The sequence below is a fragment of the Urtica dioica genome, chromosome 8 (assembly GCF_054948205.1).
Source record: "Urtica dioica subsp. dioica isolate 48M chromosome 8, U.dioica_male_clone48M_v1_H2, whole genome shotgun sequence".
NCBI classification, from domain to species: Eukaryota; Viridiplantae; Streptophyta; class Magnoliopsida; order Rosales; family Urticaceae; genus Urtica; species Urtica dioica.
Genome location: NC_142763.1, coordinates 3099504 through 3115075, shown reverse-complemented (window position 1 = coordinate 3115075; position 15572 = coordinate 3099504). Strand labels below are relative to the sequence as shown.

Genomic DNA, 15572 nt, shown 5'->3' with positions numbered 1-15572 from the left:
TAACTTCATATATTGGTTTTGCGTGGGGAATTGGGGATAGGTGTGACACGTGTCGATAAATGACGGTATTTGGTAACGTAGTTTCTTCCAATTGGATTTTGCCACGTGGTAATTCTGACACGGTTATTTCCGAATCTTTTTTCCTCCTTTTTTTTAGATGCTTCCGTACTAAATTTCTTTCTACGGCACATTATTATTACTTTTTTTTTCTTTTCATTTTTTGTGATTTTTTTTTTTGGGTAATATAACTAAATAACCACTCATATTTAGACAGTTTTGGATTTGACTAACATTCTGTTAATTTCGTGTTAATAGCCAGCACCATTTATTTACACACTGTCAAAATACCAAAAAGACCTTACCTGTTCCCGCCCACTATAATACTGAAAATTAAATGCATTTAAAACACAATATTAGATAATAACTGTCGCAGGAATCAGGGAGCATCATTAATCTTGGTAATTAATACCACCGATACACACCATCTTTCTCTCAGAATAAGAAAATGGAGAAGACGCAGCCCAAATTTGAAAACCCAAAAATCTGTAACGAGAAACTGAGACCGAGCGTCACCGTCTTCTTCTCCTTCTTCTCTTCTGCGCGCGGCCACCAGCACCAGCCCGAGCCCGAGCATCTCTTCCTCGCGCGCGCCATCCCGCTGAGACCGAGCGCCACCGTCTTCTTCTCCTTCTTCTCTTCTGCGCGCGGCCACAAACACCAGCCCGAACCCAAGCTTCTATTCCTCGCGTGCGCCATCCCGCTGAGACCGAGCGCCGACGAAGTTTTTTTTTTTTTTTTTTTTTTTGTGCGTGTTTGAGTTGTAAATAAGAGTCATGTAAATTATAAATTGTAAATTGATTCATTTATATGTAAATTGATGTCATGTTAAATATACTGGTTCATTTACAAATATGCAGAAAGTCTGTTTTTGCACAATCAAATTTGCCAGTAAAAAACACGCTATTTACTGGAATCCATGTTAATAGACAGTAAATACAACAATTATTTACAGTTTATTTGTATTGTAAATAAGCTGACAAATCAATTAACATCAGATAACGTGAAAATTATGCGAACAGAGATCCTTACTAGATTCAATGAGCGAAAATGAAGAATAATTTTTCAGATGAATGAAAAATAAAGATAATAAATGCTAATTATATTGAAATATGGTGTATATATTATTCTGCTACAAAAATATAAACAAATTTTCTATTTCCAACCGCTTAAATTTCAAATACATACGTCCAACAAATCAGGAAATGCAATAACTGCTTTCCAAAACAGTTTATTCCAAATATAAAAACCGAGATTAAATGAGCCAACACACGTCCAAATAACTACTTACTCTTTCGGTTTATTTCAAATTTTAAAAAAAGCTGTCTCTAATATAATGAAGGCGAATTAATAGGGGCAAATGAGTAAATAAATTCAGTTAATATTATGCCACGTAAACGTATTGGCTATTAACGAATAATTAACCAAATGTTGGCTAAAACACAATTGCCAACGTTTGTAAGGCTTATATGGCCAATTTTTGTTTTTGTTTTTTTTTGCTGCAATTTGTGAATATAATTTGTTCTTGCTATTGGGAAGTAAGTAGACACATAACCGTCGTCAGATATGAGTCATATGACGGTGTTTTCGCAAGGGAAAAAGAAAAAGTGTTTTCGCAAGGGAAAAAGAAAAAGAAATGAAAGAGGTTTACAACTTTACATATCGCAACTATTTTGAGATTAAAAAGTTCGTTTTTATAAAAAATTAAACAGCTTATTTAGTATTTGGTAAAACTGTTTTTACAAAAAAAACTTCAAAAGCGATTTTAGATTTTGTACACGATATGGAAAAGTTATGATTCCTATCTTTTGAAAAAAAATATTTTTAAGTTTGCTATACAAATTACTATAATATCTTCGTACAAAGTGTTTATAAGTCATGTGTACTTTGTCCAGTATGATATTCTAAATTTTATCTCCCCTCGTAAATTGTGAGGGTTTTTGTACCATAATACATAACTTTTTTCTCTGTCTCATCTTTTTTTTTTCTATCTAAGAGTGAAACTTATTCAAAAATTATTTGTGCATTTTATCGGAATATCGTTGGTCGTTGGAGTCCAATAGTAGTTTGTCTTGTCGCGTTATTTTTTTTTCTCTTTGATTTTTTTTTAGAAAAAAATATTATTCATATATATGCATATAAATAAGTATATTAATAATTATTATTTAATTTTTAAGAACATGTCTATTTTAGTCTTTTTACTATAATATATTTATTTTATCAAACGCTAAATCAGCTTTTGCTACCAGCAACAATTATTTTATAAACAGTTTATCAAACGTATGTTAGTTTTTGAAAAAACAATCTTTGAAAGAATCTAAAATCACTTTTTTTAATATCAAAACTATGCCAAACGAGACCTATATATGTTATAATGTTTGAAAATATTTTTATTTATTAAGTACTTCCTAACTAGCTATTTCTAGGAGGTGGTGATTTAGTGGCAGCGGGCGGCAAAGTTGCTTTGTTACCTATTCCATTAGGAACCGCGTAAAAAAATGTACTTCCTAACTAGGATTTTATTTAGGATAATACTTTCAAATTTATACATCTATGGTCCGATTGAATATGGTGGTTGATACTTGATACTGGGACTCGAAAAGATTATTATGCTTCACGTGTAAATTACACTTCATCTCTGCCTTGCTTTCTAAATAGAACGTACCAAGTAAAGCAAAAAAAAAAGAGTTTCGACTATGAACTCTACTTAAAACGCCACTAGTTCATTCTTTGGTCGATCAATCCACAAATTATATAAACCAAAACAAAAACTCTATTTCACCAAACAAAAAATTGCGACACAAGCTACCAAGTATAACTCCCGGAAAAGATAATCTGAAATTGGCAGCTTGGCACTGTATTACTTTTCACAGACAAACAAATTGATAAACTCAAATCATCACACAAGATAAAAAAATAAAAATAAAAATTGCGCGTTCCGAACATATATATCTATATTAATAACATGACCATCATTCTTTTAACAAGGGCTATCGGCAATTCTTGCCTATGAACAAAATAACAAAAACAATCTAAAACACAAAAAAAACATATATTTTTTTATTACAATTATCAACTAAGCAAAAGTCTCCCAAAAAAATAAAAATAAAAAAAATAGATAACAGCGCCATATGATTTCAGTCCAAAATTAACTCTCTTCTATCGTATGGTAAAAAGAAGCTCTCACCGTACCTGAGACGGCGAGCACATGAGACCGGAGGCGTCGGCTCCGACGACGGCGAGATCGCAGACGGCGCAGATCAGGCCGGCCTGGCCGGGCACGAACCGCGAGGCACAGTAGGGGCAAGAAACGTCTTTTTGGCCGCGGTAGATCGGGACGTAAGTGGCGCCGCAGATCACGAACGGGTTCCTGAAATCGTAGTTGAGGCGATGGGCGTCGGTCATGTTCCTCTCGGCGGCCTGGATCACCTGCCTCGCCTTCCTGGCCTGGCTCTCCACCGTCGGATTGGTCTCGAGGAACCTCCGCGCGAACTCGGCGGCTCCGGCGAGGTTCTTGGCGTTGTAGCTCACCGTGAGGGCGTTCAAGAGGACGAGCCTCAGGTGAGGAAGCTGGAGATTGCAGTGCGTGAAATAGGCCGCGAGCTCGAGCTGGCGGGCCGGGTTGTCTTTAATCTCCCGCCTCAAGAGCTCCATTTTCAGGCCGAGGGCGTACTCCTTTGCGATCGAGACGAGCTCTTTCACCTCGTCGACCTCCCGGCGAGTCTCGACCACGACGAGCGGGGCCGTGTGGAGGATGTTGAGGAAGAGCTTGAGAGCTTCCGAGAATTTCCCGGTGGTCGTGGCTTTGTACCCGGATTTGAGCTTCTCCTCGAGCCGAGGGAAGTCGAAGACGAGGGACGGGGACGGGGAAGAGCGAGATGTGTTCGGGGCGGAGATCGCGAGGTGGATCGACGGGGCGGAGGGGATTGCTCGGATGTAGGAGTGGCTTCCGGCGTGGAGGTCGAGGAACATTTGCTTCAGCGGGTCGAAGTTCTTGATCCCGAGCTGGCGGTTGAGGAGCCTCATCGCGGTGTCGAAGTTTCCGGCGGCGGCGTGCTCTGCGGCGAGGGAGGATCGGTGGGTCCAGAGCTCGCTGGCGGGCGTGCCGTGGTTCGGGGCGACGAAGGCCGACGAGCGGGTCTCGGAGAATTTCGGGGTCTCGGATTCCGGTGGAAGCTCCAAGTCTTCGAGGTCCCACCCTCCTTCTTCTTCGTCGTTTTCCTCGGCCGGTTCTCCGATTGCATCGCCGTTCTGTAACCCGCCGGGGTCGGCGCCGATCTCGAGATCTTCCGTCCAATCTCCGCCGTCGATCTCCTCGTCCTCGTCGATCTCGGCGTTGTCCCGGTTGATGTTGTCGAGACCCCCTTCGAAGATGCCTCGCACGACTCTCAGGAGCGGCCAATCGCCACCGGACATGACCGGAGTCGGAGGCCTCAGAAGGGCGGGCGGGTCTCTTCCGGCAGGGAGAGACGGAACATTGTCTCCCAATTCCGCGGCTAAGCGTTCAGCGACATCATGGAGACCGTGGGTCTTGGCGGTGATGTAAGCGAGCGGAAAGTGGCCGGCGTTTTCCAAAACCTTGACGCGTTCCATGACATCGCCGAGGTACAGAGCGTTGTGGAACTGACCCATCACGTCGTTTTTCACCTCGGCGATTTTGAGCATCTTCGATAGTTTGTCCAAGTTACCAGTAATAAGGTACAAGAAAGATAGCCTGTCGAAATTTTTGGTCTTCTGGTAGGCGTATTCCACAATTCCCGTATTACCCTGCCGAAGTGCCTCCACTCCCAATCTGTACCAATGATCCTTCTCGTCGATCGCCGTGGCTGATGCGACAGCTATTTGAATATTCCCGCTTTCGAGGGCCAAATTGAAACGGGTTTTCTCATCTTTCACGAAGTGGAGCGCGACTTCTGGGAAACCCTTTTGCTGAAGATAGGAAATCACTGCCTGCCCGCAGAGCTGCGAGCTTCTAATCATGTTCATGACCTGATCGTATCTCTTCTTCATCAGGGACAGCTTGAAAATGTATTCTGTGGCATCGATAATTATGGCTTTGTTTTTCCCTTCTCGGTCCAAACAGAACAAGGTGTTTCCGGAGACCTTCGTGATGTATATCGGAACTTCGAGGGTTCTGATTATTCCACTGTCGCCGTTCGGAAGGCAATACTTGATGTGATTAAGGGTCGTGTAAATGAACACACCGTTGGCGTCCCAACCGCCGCTTTTCACTCGGATCGTCTCGTGTAGAGTACACTGTAGCGCGAGCTTCTTATTGGCGATCATGATCGCGTGCTTACTGAGCAACGCGACGTTTTCCATGTCATTAGACCAAATGACATACTTAACAAATGGAGCCTGAAGCTCACCGAGAACAAGCCTCTGCTGGAGGTCGAATATCACCACTCTATCCTCGGCTCTGCAAAGCAAATTACCGGTTCCGGCATAGAATATTGAATCGGCAGCGATCGGAAGCGCGCTTTTCTTCACAACCTCATTCTTCAAATTCTTGACCAAGACTTGGTTGCTGCTTCTCTCAAGCACAGCAAACCTATTACGAGCCACGAAAACGGCTGATCCTCCAACACCTCGCTTTGCTTCTTGCACATTATCACCACCCCTTCCGATCCCGTCCTTCGGTATGGAATACAGCTCATAAGTGCCACCATCGACATCCGAGCATATGAGAACAGCATTTTCGGTAGGACTATAGCTGAGAGTTTTAGGGCTTAGGTTTAAACCGCTGGAGCCAGGTCGTCTGATTTGGGCAAATTGTGAATCTTTCTGAGTTGAAAGCTCATAGCACCTCAAAAACCGATCTTTAACATAGAATAGATTGTCGCCACTCACTGCAAAGGCCGGTCTCTCTCTCTCCAGCTTAAAGACGATCATACCGCTATCGTGACCAGCTGCCAGGAGATTCATCTCTGGGTGAGCTGCAAGAATCCAGAAGCGATCATGCTCTCTACGAAACGTCTGAATCCCAGTACGCCTTGTTACATCCCAAACACGAATGCTTTTGTCTTCAGAGTTGGATACGATTATGTCTTGTTTTGCGTGGAACATAACAGACGAAACATTGTTCATGTGCCCTCTCAATGTGTCTACTTCCCATGCTTTCGTATCTGAAAGAAGAAGCCCCCATTAAATGACTGAAACGAATTCAAAATAAAAAAAAAGGGTTTATTTGTCGAATACCGTTCATTCGCCACAATTTGACTTGGCGATCATCTGCTCCGGAGACAATCAGGGGGAGAGAGGGGTGGAACGAAGCCCAGTTGACGCCTCGATCGTGACCCTCCAAAACATACTTAACCATGACATCGACACCTCCAAAAAGTTCAGTGTTGAGTCTAGTCAAGTCGTCCGGAGGAGGTCCAGATTTCTTCTTGAGAGCACTGGTGTCCCAAACACGGACAGTCTGATCAAGGGAGGCCGACACAACAAGGTCCTCTTTGGGATGGAAGGACGCGCACATGACGTAGTGATTGTGGCCCGTCAGGACGGCGATACAAGTGCGGGACTGCCAGTTCCATATGCGCATCGTCTGATCATCACTGGCGCTCACAATCCACGGGTCCTCGTGATGGAACTGAACAGTGCGAATGTAATCGAGGTGTCCGAAAAGAGTAAAAATACACCTGTGCTGCTTATAGTTCCAAACTTTGATTTTGTAATCGTCCCCTGTAGGAAAAAAGAAAGACTAATGATCACCCTGAAGCAACTACACTGCAATATAACACCAACACCCAAAATACACTCAAAGAGCTTGGGAGCAAAGAAGGGTTTTGGTTTGCTAATCTGAGTCGCCTGACCTCTACTCTCAACAGCAATTCTAACAGGTTTTTACTTTATTTTTTATTTTTTATGTAAGCTAGATTTTAGTCGAAATTTTGAAGCATTTAAAACTATCCAAGCAACACCTATTCACTGGAAGTATGTTTCATGACCAAGAATAAATGCATTATATTGAGGCTTACCATCTAAATACTGATACTCAAGTCGGTGCAAAATACATCTAAGTTAAATAAATATTGTTCTCGGTAATAAAACATAAAACTTAAACAAGTTTTGGTAGTTTCATTTCCATTCTTCTAATTATTCATATCATAATACATCCGATTCGAGGACTAAAAAGCATCCCTTCTAAAACAGATACAAATTCATGCAGATCTCCAACCTCGATGAACACAGATCAATGATCTGATCCACAAATATATGAACACAGATCCCACCGTACTAAAAAAAATATAGACAACTATCTAAATTCGCACCTCCAGACACAAAGAGGGGCTGAGATTTGTGGAAATGAACACCACGGACCGGGCCTTCATGCTCTTCGAACCGATCAATCAGTGTACCCATACGGTAGTCCCACAGCTGGATCACGCCACTGTGAAGACTCGCTAAGATCCATGGCCTCTTACTGTGGAAGCTCAGTCCCTTCACTCTATTGCTCTTTGTCTCGAACTTTGTCAGCATCGTTGCTTCTAACAAAAGAAAAATATTGCATAAAGAAACATAAAAGCAATCCAAATCCGATTGAAAGCTCTAAAACTCAAATGCCTGGATGAAACTTCCATTGAAAGCATGCAATTTAACCTTAACCAAGCGTAAACCAAATCGACATACTGAATTTCGAATCCTCGGATTCCGAAAATCATCTTAAATCGTTTCCAACAGTTTTCTCCGATCGACCTAATAAAATTCGAACGTCTCTGAGTTAAAGGAAACAACAACAGGCGAAAATTACCTGGATCTGTAAGCGTCGCAATGAAATCAGAAACGCTTCGATCGCAATTGCGTCAACGATCAACGCCACTCCGAGCTTTTATTGTGCGTTTATATGAGAGAGAGTTTTCTCAATGGATCTAAGTACAAATAAAACAACTGTGTGTTTGTGTATTTTTTGGGGGAGAGACAGAGAGAGGAGTGAGAAATGTAATTTGGATAATTTAGGAGGATACGTTTGAGAATTTACAATGTTTCTCTTTTTTGGGAAAGATATAGGGAGAGTCAGAGAGAGGAGAGAAATGAATTTTGATAATTTAGGAGGGTCCGCTTGAGAATTTACAATTTCCTTTACTAATGGCCGTTGGATTGGAATTTGACGGTAACAATTCAATGACTTTCGGTGTAGGGTCAACGTAATTGCTAAATGCAGAGCATCTTTAATGGTTTAGCTTAGGCTATTGCTTAGCTAAATAGTATTTTTGCCACATAGATTTTCTAGAGCTAAATAGTTAAGCAACTAGCTTAAATTAGCCAATTTGCTTAGATTTGCTTAGCTAAATCAATAGCCAATATGCAAAACAATGATTAAGCAACTAGCTAAACATTTTTGATATTTGCAAGCAAATCCCTACAATTCTTAAGCAAGAAACCATTAAAGATGCTCTAAATAGATTAAGCGAAAGTTAGGACGTAAATTAAATGGCCACAATCTTTAATTATGAGTTTTTATTTCTTTTATTTTCATTTTTGTTTTGTATTAAAGCAAGATCCACTAATTTAATGGGAAATTACATTACATTTATTGTCCAAAAGTAAGTTTATTTTCCAGGGACCATGTAAATCATAACAAAAAAATAAAAATAAAAACCGTGGATAAAAAAACGGTGGTCTTGGATTTACTATTCCTATTCATTATAAATTGGTAAAATAATTGTGAAAATTATATTTAATAATGTATTTTTGATTTCTTTTACAAAAATGTAGGGTGAACGTTTTACATTACGAATATAGCTTATTTTAAACTTTGTTTATTTTTTAAAAATGATAGAAGGTTATTGGGCTATTAGTATAAAAAATATTAATTGAATTGTATTTTATATAAAAACATCATTTTTGGTAAGTTAATTATGATTAGTGGCTAATTTACATACATTGACCAATATTTATTAAATATGCAATTTATATATGTCATTATGAGTACTTAACCACATTACCCTAAAAAAAAGGAAAATATTACATTAATAATGTATTTAAAGTCCAACATTTTCAAAAGAGCAGTGATAAGGCCCGTCGTGTGTGTATTAGACATTAGCGAAATACACATCAGCGGCCACTGATGCTACTCATGTTTATCATTTTTCGTTTTCAAAATAGAGACCGAATCAATTCCTTTCAAAACTTGTAATTGAAATGGTAAACAATTAAAAAAAATAAATTAAATAGAGTCCAAACAAATATTTTTTTAAAAGAAGTGATTGTTTATAACTTTAAAAATATAATTTTTGCGTTAAAAGTTTTAGAGACGTGTTTCATGCAATTAATTTTTAATTTTTTTTAAGTAATTCACAAGCAATAGGACTAAGGAGTTTAAGCCTCCCGTCAACAAAAAATTATTTGATAGAGGAATATTTCAAATGAAAACCCCTAAAATAATATTTCATCCAACCCCCTCATATCTTTGTCTAGCTCCGTGTGTCCACAAAATAATGACACTATCAATTCACGAAACTTATAACCAAATCAGATTTTATTTTTTAAATGGCGTGGCCGTGATTTACAAAATAAATTGCTAAAAAAATATTAAAAAAACTTCCATATCAGAATAATATCCATAATAATGAAGTGAAGAATTTATTAAATCGAGTAGATCCAATACAAACTATGGTACAAATGTCCAATATTGTTCATCACTTTTTTTTTCTTCTTTGCAATGTACACAATATACCAAATTATATCACTTGATAAATACGCTAAAAATAAGTAAATAAATAAAACAGGCAATGACAAAGGTTACTGTATAAACTAAATAATATTATTCTGCGGTGTGAAAAAACATGAGAAATATATATTTTGTATGGTAAGAATGTTACTGTTGAGGATTTCCTTCGAGTGCCTTGACAACCTCTTCGGCTCGGACTTGAATGCCTTTGAGATACTCGGTGAGAATACGCTGCTGATATGAACCGCCCTCCTAACCCACATCATATGAGTCGTAAAATCAGATAAAAAAATGAGAAGAAAAAAAAATAGGTATCGGAAAAAACAGATCAATCTATATACGCTTTCTAACGCAAATAGTTTGTATGAAACTACGATTCATGTGACATTTTGGTCGCTAAACTATTTTTCTAGGCAAAATAGTCCTCAAGCTGTTGACTTTGTACCATATTAGTCATTTTCTAAAGTATAATAATTCTCTAAATAAAACTATCAATTCATATGAAACTTTAAAATATATTTTCCAAATTAATTAATTTGATGATAGGATAAAAAATACTAATTAAATTCTAATGTAAAACAAAAACACTTCATATAAGTTAAATAATATTGGATCGTTAGCAACGTAAGATTTTGTTTTAATTAAACTTTTCAAAATTATAAGCAAGTTATTTAACTTAATAAATATGTTTTAAGTATTCGTGTTTGATTTCAATAGTTCAATATTTTTCATGAAAATTACTAAAATGATACAAAAACAATAGTGTGAGGACCATTTTGCTGATGCGGTTCGTACTTGACCAAAATACCAGATATAAAATAGTTCAAGTGCATTTTGTACTCACTGTCCGGATAAGAGTCCGCTCGATTCTTTTCTTTATAACGGCGTACAGTTCCTCCGGCGAAACCTCTCCTTTTCCGATCGTCATTCCGTCGATCAAAACCTTGGTCCACACTTCCTCCGGAGCTGTGTCATATATTGTACAAAAGGCATCATAACAATTAAGCACTCATTCTTAAGGCTAAAATTATTATGGAACGACGATGAAAAGCTTCATTACAGTTAAGAGACCTTCAAATCCCAGGATTCTGTTGATAAAAATGGTAATACTATTTCTTACCCTAAATGATCAACTATTACATATTACACACACACACACTGGGAAGAGACAGACTTTGAGCAGAGGGACATGGAAGGAAAACAATTATTCAGGGGGCAAAAAGCAAAGAATTAACTTTTTTTTGGACCAAAGTGCAAAAAACTTATCTGTAAAATATATTTATTTTGTAAAAAGTAAGAACCCAATTTATATTTATTAGTTAGTATAAGGATGGATTTTTAAAGTTGGAAGTTACCTTTGATTATAGTCTCGAGAAACTGCTCGGCCTTCAAAACTTCCTCTCCTGCAATCAGGAATCTAATGTGATTATATTTGTCGCGCTCGTTAGATAGACTAAGAATATTGTATAATATACAGATATCTAACAAGGAGAAAAGTTGGTCTATGCCAAACAAAATTACCTTTTTTCGCATAACTACGTTTCGAAAGAACTGTGGAAGCATAGAGTTGCAGAACTTTTCGCATCATAGCCTCAAGCCCTGGTTTGTCACCGTCTTCATTGGCCTAACAATATTAAAAAAAAATATAAAAGTTTAATCAGCTAGGAAAGATATTACGTCTCTAACGACATCAAAACGCTAAATTTGCTTGATAATGCATGTTTATATGTGAATTAAATGCTATGATATAATGTCCCACTTTTCTCAAGGCAAAAGGATTATTGAACTTACTTGCCGTAGTTGTGCATTGACTTCTGCAAGAAACCCTTCATCTAATTGCCCTTTTTTCTCTCTTTGGGCTATTCCCTAAATGGTCAGAAGAAACAAACAAACAGAAAGTGAGAGTTCAAGGACTAAGGTATTTTGATAGGCTTCTGAAAATCAAACCCTCGAGAGCAAGTGATAATAAAGTAAAACATGAAGTTGATAAGACCATAAAAACAGAAATAAATAATGATACTAATTACAAATCTAAAGAAGAAGAAGAAGAAGAAGAAGAAGAAGAAGAAAAAAGAACTTACTTCTTGCATCTGTTTAAGTGCACCGGGATCTTTTGGAGGCCATCGAATTTCTCCAACCTCATCGACTACGGGATTTAGAATCTCTTTCAGGACATCAGTAGATGATTCTATCTTTTCCTGCAATAGAAAAACCCCGATACTTTATTAGTAAGCAAAATAGTAGAAAGACAAAGTTAACATAATCGAGAGAGTTGAGAGTACTTTGGTTTTGTGGACAAGACGGTCTACTATGCTCATTACAGATATAGCTAACTCTTCGTAATCTTTCTGAAATACAACGCAGCTGTTAAATTACTTACTGGAAGTTAATGAAAGAAAAATTCTAAAAAAAAAAAGCTTCGGTTGAAAACCATGCTTTATCATCGTCAGATTTGCAAGTGTCGGTTCTCGCTGCTAGTCTTATCCAAAAGCCCTCGTTGAATGCCAATACATTTTCGACGACCAGTTTCTGAAGCTGTTCATTCACACAACAGAAACTACCTCTGAAAATATTATTCAAATAGTATCGATATCGATCTTAAGTAAACAAAATAAATCTCTTACTGCAACCCTAAATTCAATTTCATCGTAAAAGAGAACAAAGTCCACAAAATTGGTATTAAAAAAAAAAAAAAAAAAAAAAAAAGGTCGAAACACGAGAACATTCAGCTTAAGCACTCCTACAATTTTCAGCATAAAGGAAGAAAAAAAGAAGCTCATATTACATATTCTTGTATTTTCATAGGTCAACCAGGAAGAACTCGAGGTATTCAATTATTTGAAAAGGAAAAAGGGGTTCATATAAAATTTAAATAAATAATACAAAAAAAAAAGCTTAATGTCGTCAATGAAGCAGAGAAAAAGCACAAGTGATCAAACTTACCTCAGTTGAGTTTGAATCTCTAAGCTTATCAATCAGCCGATCCACTTCTACAGTCTTCTTGAATGCTTCTTCGGCGTCTTGATGGACTGCACAGATCAAAGTTCTCCTGTTTTATTTGAACCCAAATTCGCAAATTTTACTAACGAATGACATCGCCCATTAACCAGTTCAATAAACCCTAAAACCGAATAAACCGTTTCCCTGTATCAAACCAAGTAGTGATCTAAAAGAATACAAATTCCAATTCCAATTCTTTTATCTCTTTTTTTATTTCAATCCCCTCAACCAATTTACAAGCAATACGTATAAAATTGAGTATTATAAATATCGATGAGGATAAAAACAAATACCTTTTCTTGGAATCTATTGATCCTGAAATACAAAACGGTTTGAGCCTTGGCATCCCAAACAGTCCCGTATTCAATTTCTGAAGCAATGAACATTGTTTTACCTGCAAAAACAATCATAGAAATCAATTAATTGCCCTTCGAAATCAACGAAAATTCTGGGTAGCTACTGCTAAGCCACTCTCGATAATAGAACATCCGAGTAAGGTTCGAAACATAAAAAGAGAACAATACTCGATGCAAATCTAGATTAGGCTATTTTTCACAGAATTTTATTTTATTTTTATGTTTCATTTGAAACTGTAAAAATAAAAAAAATAAATAAAAAGAGAGAGAGAGAGAGAGAGAGAATGGAGCGAAATTACCTGATGATAATGATGAGAGTCGAAAGAAGAATGAAAGCATAGTGGAGTTAGTGACGAATGCGCAGCCATGGAAACGAGATTAGAGACGCACGAAAATTGTGATAATGGCGGGAGAGACCGATTATAACCGTTCAATTTTCTCAACAAAATCTTCTTCTTCTTCTGTGTGTATAATTTATATTATTATAATTATTAATTCTCTGGGCTTTTGTGGCTTCAGACTTCAGTGGACCATTTCTATTTCTGGGCTTACTATTCACGGCAAGTTTGTCCAAGTCTTAAAGCTTTTATTATGGGCCTTCATAACGGCCCAAAATGCTGAGAGAGTATAAACTAGGGATGGCATTTTTACCGGGGATTATGAAATGAATGAGCATAACACCGAGACCGAGCACGTATTCCTCGACGTATGGGTTAATGGGGTCTCATAAACTGGGGATAAGCCTATTCAGTTAACGTTTGTAAACCCTTAATCGTAAATTACACCCCATAACTTATGTTCTTGTATATATGTATTTAAGGCATACACTACTTTTATGTATGAGTCGCTATAAGGCTCAAGGTTCGTAAACTAAAATCGAAAAAATTTATGAAATGTTGTCTATATAGCAATATAAAATTGTAAATATGACTATATACTTAATTGACTCTTAAAATTATCAAGTTTCATATGGTAAAAAAAAGCTTTTACGAAAAACATTTAAAAAATTTAGACGCCATTAATCAAGATTTGTCCATACATGTTTTAGATAATCTTTATATACTGTTATGCGAGATTTTTCCATGTCCAAAAAAAACATGAAAGCCCAACCCAAAAACGAAGAAGCACAGTGAGCCCAGTCCAAGAAACAAAGCGGAAAACTCGAAGACTTGACAAAAGGGCATGAAGCAACCCGTTCTTATCTCAACAAGCGGGGCTCGCTTGAAGCAATCCGCTTCTATCCCGACAAGCGGCTCGCTCGAACCACCCCGCTCCCGTCTCGACAAGCGGCTTGCTCGAAGCAACCCGCTTCCGCCTCGACAAACGGCTCGCTCGAAGCAACCCGCTTCCGCCTCGACAAACGGCTCGCTCGAACCACTCCGCTCCCGTCTCGACAAGCGGCTCGCTCGAAGCAACCCGCTTCCGCCTCGACAAACGGCTCGCTCAAAGCACCCCGCTCTCGTCTCGACAAGCGGCTCGCTCGAAGCACCTCGCTTCCGCCTCGACAAGCGGCTTGCTCGAAGCAACCCGCTTCCGCCTCGACAAACGGCCCGCTCGAAGCAACCCGCTCCCGTCTCGACTAGGGGCTCGCTCGAAGCAACCCGCTCCCGTCTCGACAAGTGGAGCTCACCCGAAGCATTCAGGTTGGATCGATGTCGAAGCACCCAGGCTGGGTCAATCTCGAAGTACCAGACTGGGTCGATCTCGAAGTACCCAGGCTGGAACGATGTCGAAGTACCCAGGCTGGGTCAATCTCGAAGTACCCAGGCTGAGTCAATCTCGAAATATCCAGGCTGGATCGATGTCGAAGTACCCAGGCCGGAGCAATCTCGAAACATCCAAGCCGGATCGTCCCCGAAGCGTCCACGCTGGATCGATCTCGAAGTACCCAGGCCGGAGCGGAAACACCCAGGCCGGACCGACCCCCCAGGTGAGCTCGACCCCCAGGCGAGCTCGGCATTCAGGCAGGCTTGGCCTCAAGGCGAGCTCGACCCCCCAGGCGAGCTCGGCCTCCAGACGAGCTCGACCCCAGGCGAGCTCGACCTCCAGGCAGGCTTGGCCTCCAGACGAGCTCGACTTCAGGCGAGCTCGACCCCCCAGGCGAGCTCGACCTCCAAGCGATCTCGACCCCCAGGCGAGCCCGGCCTCCAAGTGATCTCGGCCCCTAGGCAGGCTTGGCCTCCAGACGAGCTCGACCCCAGACGAGCTCGACCTCCAGGAGAGCTCGACCCCCCAGGCGAGCTCGACCCCCAGGCGCGCCCGACCCCCCTCTTTTCCATTTCGCAAAGGGGGACTCGCCCGACCCCCCCTCTTTTTCATTTCGTAAAGGGGGACTCGCCCGACCCCCTCTTTTCCATTTCGCAAAGGGGGACTCGCCCGACCCCCCTCTTTTCCATTTCGCAAAGGGGGACTCGCCCGACCCCCCCTCTTTTCCATTTCGTAAAGGGGGACTCGCCCGACCCCCTCTTTTCCATTTCGCAAAGGGG

General features: G+C 39.8%; 2 protein-coding genes across 3 annotated transcripts; both read right to left on the bottom strand.

The window, feature by feature from the left end:
- Nucleotides 1-2993: 2993 nt before the first annotated feature.
- On the bottom strand, nucleotides 2994-7978 carry LOC149387298 (Coatomer, alpha subunit). 2 transcript variants are annotated; one of them, XM_089621998.1, is made up of 4 exons: nucleotides 7811-7978; nucleotides 7332-7544; nucleotides 6256-6741; nucleotides 2994-6182 (listed from the first exon to the last, which is right to left on the bottom strand). In XM_089621998.1, the coding sequence occupies exons 2-4, from the start codon at nucleotides 7537-7539 to the stop codon at nucleotides 3241-3243; spliced, it is 3636 nt and encodes a 1211-aa protein (XP_089478124.1). In that variant the 5' UTR covers nucleotides 7540-7544; nucleotides 7811-7978; the 3' UTR covers nucleotides 2994-3240. The 2 variants fall into 2 exon arrangements, with proteins under 2 accessions (XP_089478124.1, XP_089478123.1); XM_089621997.1 differs by having other exon boundaries at nucleotides 7332-7547; nucleotides 7811-7977.
- Nucleotides 7979-9623: 1645 nt separating this feature from the next.
- On the bottom strand, nucleotides 9624-13521 carry LOC149387297 (uncharacterized). The gene is made up of 11 exons (XM_089623616.1): nucleotides 13386-13521; nucleotides 13024-13124; nucleotides 12674-12779; nucleotides 12167-12265; nucleotides 12013-12078; nucleotides 11812-11928; nucleotides 11522-11596; nucleotides 11252-11354; nucleotides 11086-11133; nucleotides 10575-10696; nucleotides 9624-9982 (listed from the first exon to the last, which is right to left on the bottom strand). Exons 1-11 carry the CDS (start codon nucleotides 13452-13454, stop codon nucleotides 9878-9880), a joined length of 1011 nt encoding a protein of 336 aa, XP_089479742.1. The 5' UTR covers nucleotides 13455-13521; the 3' UTR covers nucleotides 9624-9877.
- Between the last annotated feature and the right edge of the window lie 2051 nt (nucleotides 13522-15572).